The sequence below is a fragment of the Pseudophryne corroboree genome, chromosome 4, assembly GCF_028390025.1.
Source record: "Pseudophryne corroboree isolate aPseCor3 chromosome 4, aPseCor3.hap2, whole genome shotgun sequence".
NCBI classification, from domain to species: domain Eukaryota; kingdom Metazoa; phylum Chordata; class Amphibia; order Anura; family Myobatrachidae; genus Pseudophryne; species Pseudophryne corroboree.
The window spans coordinates 930868682-930883320 of record NC_086447.1 but is presented as its reverse complement, the minus strand read 5'-3'; the positions used below and the strand labels follow the sequence as shown (position 1 = coordinate 930883320).

At 40.4% G+C, this 14639-nt stretch overlaps 1 protein-coding gene across 15 annotated transcripts in view; it reads right to left on the bottom strand.

Annotated features, from left to right (window-relative positions):
- PROX1 (prospero homeobox 1) overlaps window positions 1-14639 on the bottom strand; it is a 141432-nt gene that overhangs the window by 94681 nt on the left and 32112 nt on the right. For 8 of the 15 annotated variants that reach the window (XM_063919072.1, XM_063919076.1, XM_063919064.1 and 5 more), the window contains one exon: window positions 3975-5763. In XM_063919072.1, the coding sequence (XP_063775142.1) occupies window positions 3975-5696 (1722 nt within the window). In that variant the 5' untranslated portion in view covers window positions 5697-5763. Of the gene's footprint in view, window positions 1-3974; window positions 5764-6686; window positions 6946-7739; window positions 7912-11324; window positions 11472-11776; window positions 11983-12853; window positions 13207-14639 lie in introns of those variants that run through there. The other 7 variants (XM_063919066.1, XM_063919070.1, XM_063919068.1 and 4 more) reach the window with 6 other exon arrangements.

The window sequence follows — 14639 nt, the reverse complement described above, 5'->3', positions numbered from 1 at the left end:
GAGCAGGGACTGATAACAGCATCCAGTAAATAATATAGCTTATGTTTCAGCATTGCTACTGACTATGAGGTGTAATGCACGCAGATTCCCTGTGCCGGTAACATGCTGATAGGTGAACTGGCTGCTGATACAAATGGACTCTTGTGCGTGTTTATCGTGCGTTAGGGAATATAGACTGTAAGCTCCAATGGGACACACGCTAATAACAGTAATGACAATAATGGAACTATGTAGATTAATCCTAATAAGTAATTGAGCAATGCTGTGATAATCTGACGTGTACATTTTCCCAGTACACTGTCAGTCCTTCTGTATACTGTATGGACATTTTCATATCAAGTTCTGGAAACTGCATTGAAAAAACATTACATTTGCTGTATGTATGTGACTGACGCACTATTCCAACTGGGTAACGGAATGCCTGACAACGTGCGACTAAACCATAAAAAGTACATTAATTCACTTTAATAGAAGCACCCGGGAAATAAAACAAGAATATCAAACAGACTCATCAGTACGTAAAAAGGAGCGGAGATGCGCGATCTAGAAACTATATGAACGCAAAATATCATATCGGGAAACAAATAAAAGGCAATTGTGTAAGCAACTATTCCGTCATCGTATACAGCTGAATTTTGTTTAATTGTGCTCAGTGGCTTTCCAAAATAATTTGCTTTGTGTACGTAAGGACAAAAGATTTCTATGTAAGGCTCAACAGAGGTTAATCATGCATAGCAAGCAGCTGCAGCGAGCCTGCACAACAGACTTCTGCCTGTACAAGGGAACTTTCTGCAGTTGGAATAAATCAGTACCTGCATCTTACCGTTTACTCACTTGAAACCACACACACGCACACACACACACACACACAGCATTATTTTCTTCTATAATAATTAACCTTTCCTAAGATTTCCGATGGATGAGCGTCAGCTGTTGACTTAGACTTCCTCTTTGTAGGGTTTAGTTGTTTCTCGCTGAGGGAAGCTGCTTTGTGCACACGACAAACACAAGACAACTACTGAGGGCAAACACTGGTCACCTGCCGGCGTCACATTGTTTAGAAAATAGAATATTAAGGATGTAAGACCGGAGGGCGCTGCCTAAATATATTGCAGTAGCATCAAACCCACTGTTCAACCAAGTCTCTCCGGGGCTCATTCACAACGTAGCTGGGAATCTTCCACTCGGGAGACCCTATGCACCATAATGCCAATTGTATTTTATATCTGGTACAATATAGGCCAGTGGTTCTCACACTGTGTGCCGTGGCACTCTGGGGTGCATCGGGACACTTGCAGGGGTGCCCTGGGTTGGTGGACCAAGACCAATTCAAATTATTTATGATCAATGTAACAGGCAAAACCAGTGATGGCGGCTGCCAGTCATACAATATGTGGAGAAACAGAAGCGGTTCCTGTCCCTCACCACATAACTGACCCTAAGGATGACGTATAAACACAATTTACGTAATTTCATATTTTTTTCTAATTTTCTCAATAAGAAACCTTTGTCTTAGGGTGTCGTGGAAAAAACCCTGATACTCTAGAGCGCCGTTATTCAAAAAAGATCAGGAACCACTGACATACAGTAGACCATGAAGAAAAACAACCGGAAAGCATCTTTTTAAAGTAAATACGGGTAAAACAAGTTTCAGGCATCTCAACTGTTACTGTGTAGGTGGGAAGAATTCTGCAAACCATTCAATCACATTTCCCATACCCTTTCTCACTGTGCGACATAAAGCACCAGTATTGTAGCAAACAAACAACAGCAACACTAAAGAAGACTGACACTTACATATGCATTCACATAGATAAATGTGCAACAGAGTAAAAGGGATGTACAGTATACTAAGCGTCGCCAGGTGCGACTTCCGCTTCTCACAGGGAGAAGCATTCGCTGCCTTACGGGGTGGCATCTCATTGGTTGTGATCATCGCGTACAGCACTTAACCCCACCCCCTACTTCAAAGCTTTCACGGACGGTGCTGTTAAAAATCAGCGGAGTGTTGTGGTATTTGTTTTAGGGGTTAAATATGCAACTATAACCCTTATCCTGTTTTGTTTTTAAAGTTTTTGTATATATTTTTTATTGAAGCTTTGCACATGTTACAGACAATGCTTTTTTCATACTGTAGACTAATACAGTGCACAGTATATAGAACTTTGCCGACGCACCTGCCATCTTTGATAGGCCAGCCCCCCTCCCTGCAGATGGCAGGAGCAACAGCACAGGTAGGTGCTATATATACTCTTTTGGAGACTGTATATACAATGCTAGCAGAGAAAATATACTGTAGGGGTTACAACTGCAGAACAGAAAATCTTGCGGTCCATGTTGCACACTTAACTCCTAAAAAGAATCCATGAAAGTTTTTGAAGCTCTTTAACAGACCGATGTGTAAAATCTGGGGGAAAGTATGACGCTCAACTCCACCCCCTTCAGAATGTAAGCTCTCCGGAGCAGGACACACTCCACCCTTATTTCCAGTCCGCACTTATCTCATTGCTACCTTGGCTTGTCCCTACTGTACATGTGTGGTGTTCCTTTACAAATGCATAATAATAACAGACCCTCCAACATGACCCGCCCCACTAGGTACAAAATGCTCTGTTTCTGGACTTCCCTCTTAATTTATGATTTCCATCACCTGTGTTGTACTAGTTAAATGATAAGAAAGCTGTTTCTTCACAGGCGATGGCAATAATAAATTAAGAGGGAAGTCCAGAAACAGAGCATTATGTACCTAGTGGGGCAGGTCCTGTTGGAGGGTATGTAATAACAACAGTGGCTGCCTGCTAAGGGGATCTGTAGCTAGCATTCTCGTCAGCTGAAACCTACAAAGGTTACTTTGCATTCTTCCCAAAAACATTCACTGTGAGTTGTGCGATGTGACAGATATTACCCGATCCCCCTCATTCACCTCAATGACAGGTAAAACATTCACACGCACAATGATATGTTATACATCTCCTGCCTGGCACAAATCCATTGAAAAAACTATTTTGGGATAAAACAAATTTGTGTGAATGCTTTTAACATTAAGCTAAAACTTACAATGAAATAATACTTGTACTGTAATCCAGTCTACATTACTTTCTATGACATGCTACTCCTGTTATCCCACAAGGCAGATTGCAGAACTGTCAGAACTTGGAATTCACATAAAAAGTTTCAGGCAGTAACACTGTTAATAGGTTATAGGGAAGTTAGTGGCCATTTGTATGACACTATGCGGGCCGGCTCACACTCTGTGTGTACAGTATGACAGCACCAATAAGCAGTGACATGTGAGATATGGGAACGTTTACTGCACGTTATAAGGGTATTACAAACACAGATAACACCCTCTCACTGTATCAAACGCACAAGGCAGTAGGTTAGTTATTTTTACATTGAACACAGGACTCTGAAGGGTCGTCTGGTAACCTTATTAGCTAGCTTACTCTAGACTCAGTGTGTTATATTGTACAATGCATGAGTAACAATGTCACAGTTGTCACATTATAACTACAATATAAATGACACCTAGAAATCTTAACCAGGAATTATAATATCATGGTTTAATATTCCAGCTTTCCTCTCTTTCTGTGCGCTGCAGTCTCATACATACAGTAATTCTGAATGTGAGGGTGTTGAAGGCAGCTGATTGGTCGACTGACGCTGTTCGACCAATCAGCTACCCGTTTCGTCTTATTCCGTAACTTTGAAAATTCGCCAGTTTGCAATTGAGTCTGTTTGGGGGAGAAGACGCTGTGCTAGGTAATAACTGTGGGTAACCATATACCTGGAGACCGAAGTCCTCCTATATTTTACTCCTGGCCAGGAAACTTCAAACTATGTTGTTGTTTTTTAATACTATATCACATTTAAGATTATCTTACCACCATTACTGAGATATCATGATACTGTATACAGTATAAAGACAATTACATTTCAAGTTTACTTATTACCAAATGCTTCAAAAAGGATATTGCACTTCCAGAGTACGGTGAGATGTCGGACATGTCTTGCATATCTCCACACTCCGACTTGATGAAGGATAGTGAAAGCCCTTCTGTTGAGCTGGGCGGGTGACCTGGGGAGCACGGGTGATGGTTCATGTGGTGGGATGACATCTTGGTCCTCAAACTGGTGCTTTCCCTAGTCAGGTCTAGGGATTCTGGGGATGACCTGTCTTTTCCTTGAAAGGCTGATGGAGCTCCCAATGGGTTTTGAAATGGGTAAGCCATTAGAGGAAGGGGGAATGGATGACGGAAAGAAGAGGATGAGAAGCTGGCGGCTGCTGAGAGAGGGGACTGATGTAGCGCAGGATGATGGCTGCCAGGTGGAGGCCCAGGGGCTGACTGGTCGTTTGAATTTTTCCGTACAACTAAGGGCAATGCTTCGGTTTGGTCTGTAGAATTGGGCATCTGGACGCCACCAAATGTGTCCAGGGGATTTGGAATGATGACATCGCCAAAGCACTGCAGACGTTGGTTGGCAGTGTGGAAATTATGGTTCTCTCCACTGATTGCAAATCTTGCCTGAGGAATCTGGATGGGCGGGAAGACCTGAGGAAGTTGGCGTATGGGCTTAGCAGAAAACACTTTTACCACGGTGTCCACTACCTGGGACATGGCAGTGTTCAGTTCTTGCTTTAACGTTTCTGCCAAATGTTTACCTTCAGGATGGAAAGTGCTATGGAAATGATCTTTGACTTTAGGTCCCTCTCTCTTGGGCTGATTATTAGGTGCTAAGTCATGCTCCCTGATAAGGGCTCGGGCACGGTCAATGAACTGCCCGGGGTCTAAGTCAAACAACTCATGATCTGACCTGCCCAAAGAATCCTGGGCCCTGGCATCTATCATCTCAGAGTGCATGCTGTCCTCCGAGAGGTTGCCATCCTCGTTGTTCTCGGAGTCTGTGCTGTCGTAGATCTGGTAGAACTTTTCTTGCAGCTGGCGCAGCTGTTTCTGCATGTCCTCCAGCTGCTGCTTCAGCTGCCTGCGCTCTTCCCGCTTCTGCTCTTTCCGAGCTGAAACCAGCTGCTGAAAACTCTGCTGCTGCTGCTGGGGCAGCTTCTGCTTGCGCTTGTTCTCTCTATAGCTTTCTCGGGGGCTTATAGACCGGGGGGCTCCCTCTCTTTCATTTTCATTGCCCCTCATGGGCACATTTGGAGAATGGCTCATACCTCTAATTATATTTTCAACCCGGGCACGCTTTGCTCTCAGGTGTTCATCACACAACCGATCCATATCATACTGGCTCATCGTAGGCCTGCCAAAAGGGGAAAGACACTCTTGGGGGCTGTCTCTTGAAGAGTTGCTACACACGTCCTCCTGATGTAAATCTGAGCCCGTGCTGGAGAGCCCACTGGCTTGGAAACTGGGCTCGGTGCCACCATTTTTGTTCATGTTATTTTTCAACAGCTGTGAAATGATGGTTGCCCCTGGAAAAGACATCATGGCATCTTCATAGGAGTTCGCCCTCTTCAGCAGCTTGCGGAGAACGTTTGACTTCTCCCCATCTGCATGCTGCACCACTGAATACTCAACATCCTGCTCCGAGCCTTGGGGATTCATGGCACTGAAAAACGATGCTCTGGCCTTAGCGAAAAATGCAGATGCTGTCCCTACAGTCCTTTTCACTCCAATGTCAACTCTTCTTCTCTTGGTCTGCCTGCTTAAGAGGGCTGTGCTGTCATGGTCAGGCATCACTGGACTGTTATTGTGCCATCTTCAAAAGCTTGTCAGCTGGGCACAGCTCGAGAATCCTGGGACCCTGGCCAACAGAACAAAAGGACTGATGAATCATTTTCTTTAAATTTCTCCAAATTTCCTGACCTCAATCCTGAACAAAATGCAAAATGCATAGGCTTTGGGATTTATGGCACATTACAATTATTGCAATTTATTATGCACTCTGCTTGAAATGAAACATTTTTAAATATTTCTGCTTCACTGGTTTAAGATGGATTAAGATTTAAGAAGTAAAAAAAAAAAAAACACAACAAAACACGAACACAAAATAAAAATTGCTTAAGCACCGGTAATGATGATTCTTTTGCTCAAATGCTTTAAAAAGGATACGGTTTATCTCCAAAAGAAATACAAGATTATAAGAAGCCGGGCATGCGGTAGGCAACCAATTGATTACATTCAGATATTACAGGGGAAGACTCTTGGTTAGGTGAAAATAAGTAGGCACGTAGCAAACATTTAAATATCACATATACTACAGATGCTGTGTATATACTGACGTATTTACACACTGTAGGGCCACGGAACGCGTGCTTTGCTATGTTACTATACTGGATAATTTACATGATTTTGGTGCTCACGTGTTGTTTTTTTGGCATCCTAAAGTGCGAAAAACTACAAGGAGGTAAGCTCAAATTAGTGACTGCCCCTATAAGACCTCCTTTTGGGACAATAAATTTGTTAATTTAAAATTCTCTACTCCTGATTGTAATTCCTAATGCATACTTTTCAATAATGAATGTTACGTTTGTGTGAAAGTGATATGTACTACATACAGTGTAAAAAACATTTTATTTTTTCGGCTTAATAACCGTGTACAGGTGGGTGGTGTCAAGTATTTACTACGAAGATACCATCACTAATTAACAGTTACGTATTAGCACTGTTAACTATGTTTCTTTCCTCTTGTTAATATAAAACCTTTTATAGCCTCCTTGTGCATACGTTTATGGAAAAGGCCCGGATCTCTCCCTAAAATGTGCTACAGATGCCAAATGACATCATCTCTGTCCGTCATTTTGTTGAAGACCGCATCGTCGTGCTTCCTGTGGGATGTGGGTGCAAAGTGAAAGGAAGATGATCTGACTTCTCCTCAAGGGTCACGGTTTCCCCAGGAATAAGGTTTTACAAAGATAGCTGCAGAACACTTAAGAGTAACTTGTGAGGTGGTGCACTCTCACTCTTTCTTTCCATTGAGATAAAACTGCGATAAGCAAAAAATAGAAAAGAAAAATTAGAGATTTTCTTTTCATGCCGTGTTTACCTAATATTAAACGATGCATTTGCTTAACATAGCACATGCTAACAATTATAGGGTATTTTGCCAAAGGCGGCATGCAGACTTTTTGGAATCGGTCCCATCTCTTTCGGTTCACCTGTAAAAACATCTACGTGCTCCCTAGGACTACATCTGTGGCTAGTTTTAAAGGATGACTATTCATGCAGATAAGCATCACTTCAGCCTGACAGCACCGTCATTACCAAGGCAGTAGCCATACAGCATGTCTCAATATGCAGGAAGATGAGGATTTAAAGTCGGCTGAAGTACCTTACAAGGCTAGGGTGGCAGCGCTACAGTTGGAGACTTACTGTTTCTTAATAGTTTCATCAAGATCCAACCAAGAGTGTGAACTTATTAAAAGTCAATTACGAGCCGTATAGAAAATTACTGATGTCAAAAGGTTTTTTACTGAAAATCCCAAAATTAGTTAAAAAGAGAAAATTGGTTGAAAAGTTTATCTCCTAATTGTGCTGCTTTGAGTTTTCATCAAGTGGTGCGGTCTAGAATTAAGACCATACTGTAAAAATTAGTTAAAAAGAGAAAATTGGTTGAAAAGTTTATCTCCTAATTGTGCTGCTTTGAGTTTTCATCAAGTGGTGCGGTCTAGAATTAAGACCATACTGTATTGGTATATTTTGATATATATATATATATATATATATATATATATTACTTATAGAGACGTGCTGTTCGGTTATTTAGAAATCCGAACTCACCCGAAATGTAGGGGATCCGTGTCGATCCGAATCCCGATTCAGAGCTTCCCTAGGTTAGAAATTCAGATCTAAACATCAGAATCTTGGGTTTTGGATTGCTTGCAAGTCCCTCCCTGGTGATTTCAGGTGCCATTTCACTCAGGAGAACGTGGTTAAAACTGACTGGAAATGACTGGAAATTAATATTATTGAGGTTAATAATAATGTGGGAACAAAAATAGGTCCAAACGTAATGATTCTAGCTGTTTTTATTAACTTTCCAGAAATCCAAAACTAAATCCGAACCAAAACACTTGAGGGTGGTTTTGGCAAGACCGAAAAACAAAACGAAAACACTAAGGGCAGTTTTGGCAAACACATCTCTTATATATATATATATATATATATATATATATATATATATGTATGTATGTATGTATGTATGTATGTATGCGAGTATAGATACACACACACATTGTATCTATGTATATTAACATATACCAAGCAAAAAAGGGTTCTGCACTGAAAACCTATATCTCACTTTAATATTGTCATTATATCTGTCCAAGGAGTCTCTTCACAATTTATTCAACTACATAAACTCTGGACTGTATCTAACTTTCAATCCATTTTTTAATGTATCCCTAGTGTTTGTTTAGCCTTGTGCAGTGACCGACAGATAAGTGACGTCAAATGTGCCGAACAGAAGAAACTATTCTGCCCACCTAGAGTATTACAAGAAAACAATAACAAGTCAGATATATATATATATATATATACACATATTAAACTTTGAACGCTGATACCCGTTTATTCTAGGAGTACCAATAATGTAACAGTATATGTTAATTTAAAGAACACCCTTAATCCAATGTTTAAAACTGTAAGAAACAAAGTAAAAACAGAGCTGATAAGTGATCGAGTGATATATATTACTATCTGGGTTATTTCAAATACTCCATTCAGGGAAAATTACATAACAACATAAAATAATAATAATAATAATAATAATAAAAAAAAAAATTACAAAAAACATAGATGTAAGACGGTAATTAATAACAGAAATGTGTTTAAACCGATGAGATGTTTTAACCGCTTGTTTTGTTCTGCTGTTGCAGCTGCTCACTGTTGATAAATTGACCCATTTTAACTACTTACCATTTGTCAGTAAAATACATTTAAAATAAAAAGTCAGAAATGTTTTATAATTGCTTCCTGAACAGCCAAAATTCAATTCTATGTAAACAGTAATTCTACATAAAACAATAAAAATTAGGTAAATTATTCTTTTCCATCTTTGTATTTATGGAATTTGATTTATAGCTTTTTCAATAAAAGAAGCGATGGAAGTTATATGCAAATGATTTTATATTGCGTTATCATGTGATTTAAAATTTTCGGTGCAAGTCAATAAAAAAAAAAAGAAAAAAGGACATTTTTCAGAATTGTTTCCTATTTAATGGTAACGCTTTTCTCAACAGTTGGCCCAGTTGCTGAAATGTGTTTAAAAAAAAGTACCGTATGTAACTTTTGCAGTTTTAAAACACTTCAGCAGCCCTGATCTTAAGAAACATGTTAATGAATGCTTAAAATAATTTTATTTTACCCAAAAATATTCAGAAAAAAATATATCTTTTGTGTTGACGGTATAGAGACCGGCAACATTCTACTATTTCATATAAACTGTGAAAAGTTAACGAAAGCATTTTCATAACTTTAGTATAGCATATAAATCTGACAATAAATACTCAAATGGCGGATTAAAGATTGAAACATTTGATGTACAAATTTCACGGGGTTTGAGAGTTCTTTTAATGATAGCAACTGGCTACAAATATATATATATATATATATATATATAATATATTTCTCAGAATCAATGATTTTGCTTTATATCAGATTCAACAAGTACTTTAGGAGACAATTTCTGTTAGTCAGACAGTGGTAGGGAATATATTTATATAGTATAATAATGGATTTGATTTTCATACAGGCATTTGTGATTTAAATGATACCCTATAAAGCTATAAGTCCATAAGCTATGTTACTGTCTACTCTATCGTCTTGCAGCACAAAACACAAGTGGAATGATGAAGCTGGGAAGTACCGTGACCAATCCACTTGTGACAATGTCACTCACACATTTCATATGTTTGGCAAAGACAATTTTAGAACCAAACATGTGGAGTATAATGCAGTATTTTCCTGTAGGAACAGGCACTATGCTCCGGATCTTATTAAATTATACAAAACAGTAAGTGAAAAATAACTTGAATTCTCCCGATTCACTGTCCTGAAATTACTAAAATCCCTACAATCCCCCCCCAATATATTATGGCTGAGATATTTCTACCGACTATTTAACATAAGTCACCACAGAGTACGAACCTGTATCCATGGCCTTCTCAAAGGTGAGTATACGGGACTGGAGATGGAAAAATTCTGAATTCATAACTGAATTCAGAATGGATTCCCTGTATGTACAGGGCTTATAAATGTTAGCCCTTATTTGTGCAGTAACCTAAACACTAAAACCAACGCATAAACCTTCCAAGCTGGATAACGTGACAGAGGCCGGGGTACCCACCATAGCCTCCAAGGCACCGAGAGCCCCCACACTTTCTTAATACAGACATTTCTAGGAGGGGGCAGAAGCGCTGGGGGAATTCAAAGGACTGGACAGTTTACTACTTCCCCAGGTACAGCAAGGGTTACATCTCCGAGTCTTATAAAATTAACGGCTGCGGTCATTTGGGAGACACAACTACAATAAAACCAAGCACGTCTATTCTCTTCATGATATTTTACACCTTTATATCTAAAGTTCCTCCATGTATGATTAATAAAAAGCAGAAGTATTAAACGTACAAAGGGACATGGAAGTTACAGAAAAAAAAGGTGGAACTGACTCAGATAAGCTGCTGCTTTATAAAAAGGGTCAAACGGAGCTTTGGTTCCAAACAGGTTCAAGGAAAGCTCGCTGCGGAAACACAGCAGAAGGGCTTCTCCGTATACATGGTTCCTCCAACCAACAGCAACACGGTGCAACATACAAATACAAAACCACTAATATATATATATATATATATATATATATATAGTTAAGGGCATCACATAGGGCAAAGTCAGGTGGAATTCTAACACTAGCGATTCTGATTCTAGCGTTCCAACCACTGAGGTACCAAACTGAGTTACACTGTATCAGATTAGAAGTGAACACATTTTAATTCAGCCACATGCTAGCAGAACAGCCAAGCAGAAATGTTTTGAATGATAAATGTGAAATACACAAAGTAAGGAGACCCAAGCTTAGTACATATGTAATAAACCAGGGAGGGGGATCGGGATAACACAACCATAAAGGTAGTAACGATAATGCAGAGAAAACAATCTCGCTCTTTCTATAGTAAATGACAGCTGCACTTTTCAGCGATGGCCAGGTAAGTGACAGCTTTAACACAGCAATACGGTTTCACTTAAAACTCTGCAATTAAGTGAAAATTATATATTCGCCCCCACTAGCACCACCTTGACTTTGTGTGATATGCTGATTAATAATGCAGCCAGTACTTAGCATGCAAATAAGCTGGATATAAAATATCTCACCAGGTCTAATTTGCACGTCCCCGCAGCCCTGGCTCTCCTTATCTTGGAGCCGACCATAAATTCATAAACCACTAAGCAACAGTCGTCTGGTAAGATTCTGCTGAACGAAAAGTTGCACCTGTCTTTCTTGACACAGCGCACCTGTCTAGTGTTGCCCATGCGCGTTTTGTGATGGTTCTACAATAGCTTTTCAGACCGTGGATAGGGGAAAGGAGGGGTGAGGAGTGGGAGTGTGGGGTTAAATAAGAAAGAAAAAAAAAATCTCTCATTGCAAATTAATCATCGGCTGCCTTGAAGTGACTTTAGTCTTCCAGGGCAAACGTCTCTAAAAGAACCAAATGAAATAAAATAATCCTCTATATTCACAGGAATAACAAAATAAAATAAAAATCACAAAAATAAAAAATAAAAAAAAGAGGAGAACATACGTGCACCCACACACAGAAAATTACCGTCACCGGGCGTTCTGCATAAGGGGGGTGCATCCCCCTCCTGTTGCTAAAGTTCTAAAAGAGAACAGAAGTGTACGTCTTGAAATTCAGGACTGAGCAGCTCCCTGTGAACGTAGCAGCATGTGCTGTCTGTGAAAGGAAAGGGTTCCCACTAGCTGCAGACTGTTATTTCACCGCCGAGCGCACTTGATCTGAGTTGATCTCTGATGCGGCTTTGAATGTGAGCTGCTCTGCCGCGGCATTCGGAGAGAGCACCTAGACCGGGCTCCGATCTTTTTGAAAAAAAGGTCACAGTCTCTTTACCAATAACTTCAAAGCACCCGTCGTCGTTAACCCTTTCCCGACGCACGGGACTAACAGGCGGCTCTGCAACGCAGGCCGGGCGCTTTTTCTCACGCACAGAAACTGGGAGCGGCAATCACTCAAACGGAATTCTAACCTTATTCACACAACCCATATAAAGGAAGCAGGGTCCTCGCTCTGTGACAGGCGGCAGTGATGGAGAGCGAAGCCTCTTGGGCAAACTTCACACCAGCCTCACAATGGATCTCTCAGAGCAACTTTCACACGTAATTCCCTCATCTAAACTGGACCGGTGACAACAATTACAAAGAAAAGTGACAAAAGTAATCCCTGGTAGATTTTACACTGGCTGGGAAGGAACACAGTATAAAAAAGGGGAAGTATAGGATACATGCAAATAAGAAGCAAATAACAAAGGACTGCCAGAAGTCACCGAAACAGACAACAAAGAATTCTTATCACTAGTTTAGAACGATACAAGATAAACGTATACAGTATATAAAACTCCAGCAGTATGGAAAGAAAAATCATGTAACAATAAACCCTTAAACAAGTATTGCTGCTCGGTGTTGCTCAGAAAGGAACAAATACAATAAATGATCATGAAATAACAATAAAGCCTTAATTTAACTTACTCCAGTAAACTCCCTGACCAGAGAGCGCACGTTTCTGTAAAGTTCCCATTTGCTGGAATTGTTCCGATTAGGAAAATCCTTAAAAAATACACCGGTGGGAAGTTATCTGGGATAAGCCAGCGCTGAAGGGTATACTTACTCAGTAGGAAGCCAGGGAACTGATCCTGTATGCCGGAGAATAGACACAAGCCACTGGTCCAGGCTGTCTGCTGGTGAATAGCACAATTTGACAAGGGAGGGAGAATGTGTGAGTGTGTGTGACTGAATGACTAAGGGACGGAGTGTATGTGTGTGTGTGTGCATGCGTGAGTGTGTGTTCGAATCTGACAGAGAACAAACAGGAGGCAGAGTGCGGAGAAGCAGGGAGAGAGGGAGAGATGTGGTGGTGCTACTCTCCTGCCTGTAATTGTATTAGTTCTGCAAGCACAGCTCAGCTGAGGCTCCGCAACACCACAAGATTTACTTTAAGACACAGCTGGAGGAAACAGGAAGAATGGACGTCACATTGCGAGTGACGTAAGGGAGGGGGAGCACACCAATCAGGAGACAACTTCAGAAGCAAGGTGGGACAGGGAAGAGTCAACTTGGAGAAAGAAAAAAAAAAAAAGATATGGATTCATATGGGGACAGAAGAGGATGACCCGAGCCTTGTCGCCACATACAGGGATGGATACACACACACATAAATAAATATTTATATATATATATATATATATATATATATATATATATGTATCTCAAGTATGTAGGATTTTGACACTTTAAGTAGCTGGGACAGCGACTTTCCAGCATCTTGCTATGGAGTTGACTTTGTGCGCAATTCAGCAAAAAAACCCTATCACGGTGGTCTGTGTGAGTTGATAAGAGCCGCGTTCGCATGTTTTCCGGTAATTTATTTTTTACTTTCAGAAAAATTAAAGATTCAAGTTTATTCACGTATCAAAAACACCAGACCCGGCCCCAGACAGATTTACAGACGATTTTATTCTAAAAGAGAATTCACCGTTCTGCGTGGAATGGGTTAAATTACAGGCGCCGTGGGGAGAGGTGGGGGGAACACAGACCTTTCCCGTATAGATGAGACCCTGAATGACTGGTGTATTTTGTTGATCAGTAAGTAGCATGCCATGTTTACAGCTGAGCAGCGTTATATACTCGAGGAAAGTTTGGCCATTTAAAACTCCTCGAACTATTTTTTTTAAAGAAATCTGTAATCCTAATTAAAATGAACGGCCGATTCATCGATGCCTTATAACATATCGCTGTATATGGCAAAATCTTCCTATCTGACGCCATGAACAATGAGAGCTGAGTACTTTATAACCATTGTGGCACTGAGATCATACTGTATATATGCACGTCACTTATAAATGCTGAAATGACAGGTCTGGAACACTAGACCGTCTGTACGTAAGTACCATATTCTCAGTTATAGTTAGCCTTCTTTCTGTCATAGGAAGTCACAAGTACGTTCTGTAGAGGTCTCGGTAATAAAGGAAAGAAGTAGTACTGTGTAAGGGACTTGCAGCGAACGGTTACACTGTCATATTCCCAGAAGCTCGCTGCCTAACCACAACTGACAAGGCTCATTCTGCTTCATGGGACCCAGCAGACAGTGACTACTCCTGATCCTGCAATTATCATGTAATATCTGATATATTGAGTTACTGCAGGAATCTGTGGGAAATGGTATAGAATGTTGCTGATGTGTGGAATATGACAAGTGTTCTCTCCTGTATCAGTAGTTGCTGCAGTCTGGGTCGCGAGTGAAAAGGTTACGCAGTAATCACTGGTCTGTGCTTCACGTCAGATGTGTCAACACCACCAGTAAATATTCTTTATTGAGAGCCACTTGCAGCGCTTTGTTGGGAAACCTATGTAAATAGCAGTGATTTCCCAGAAAAGTCATCAGATTGATTACAATA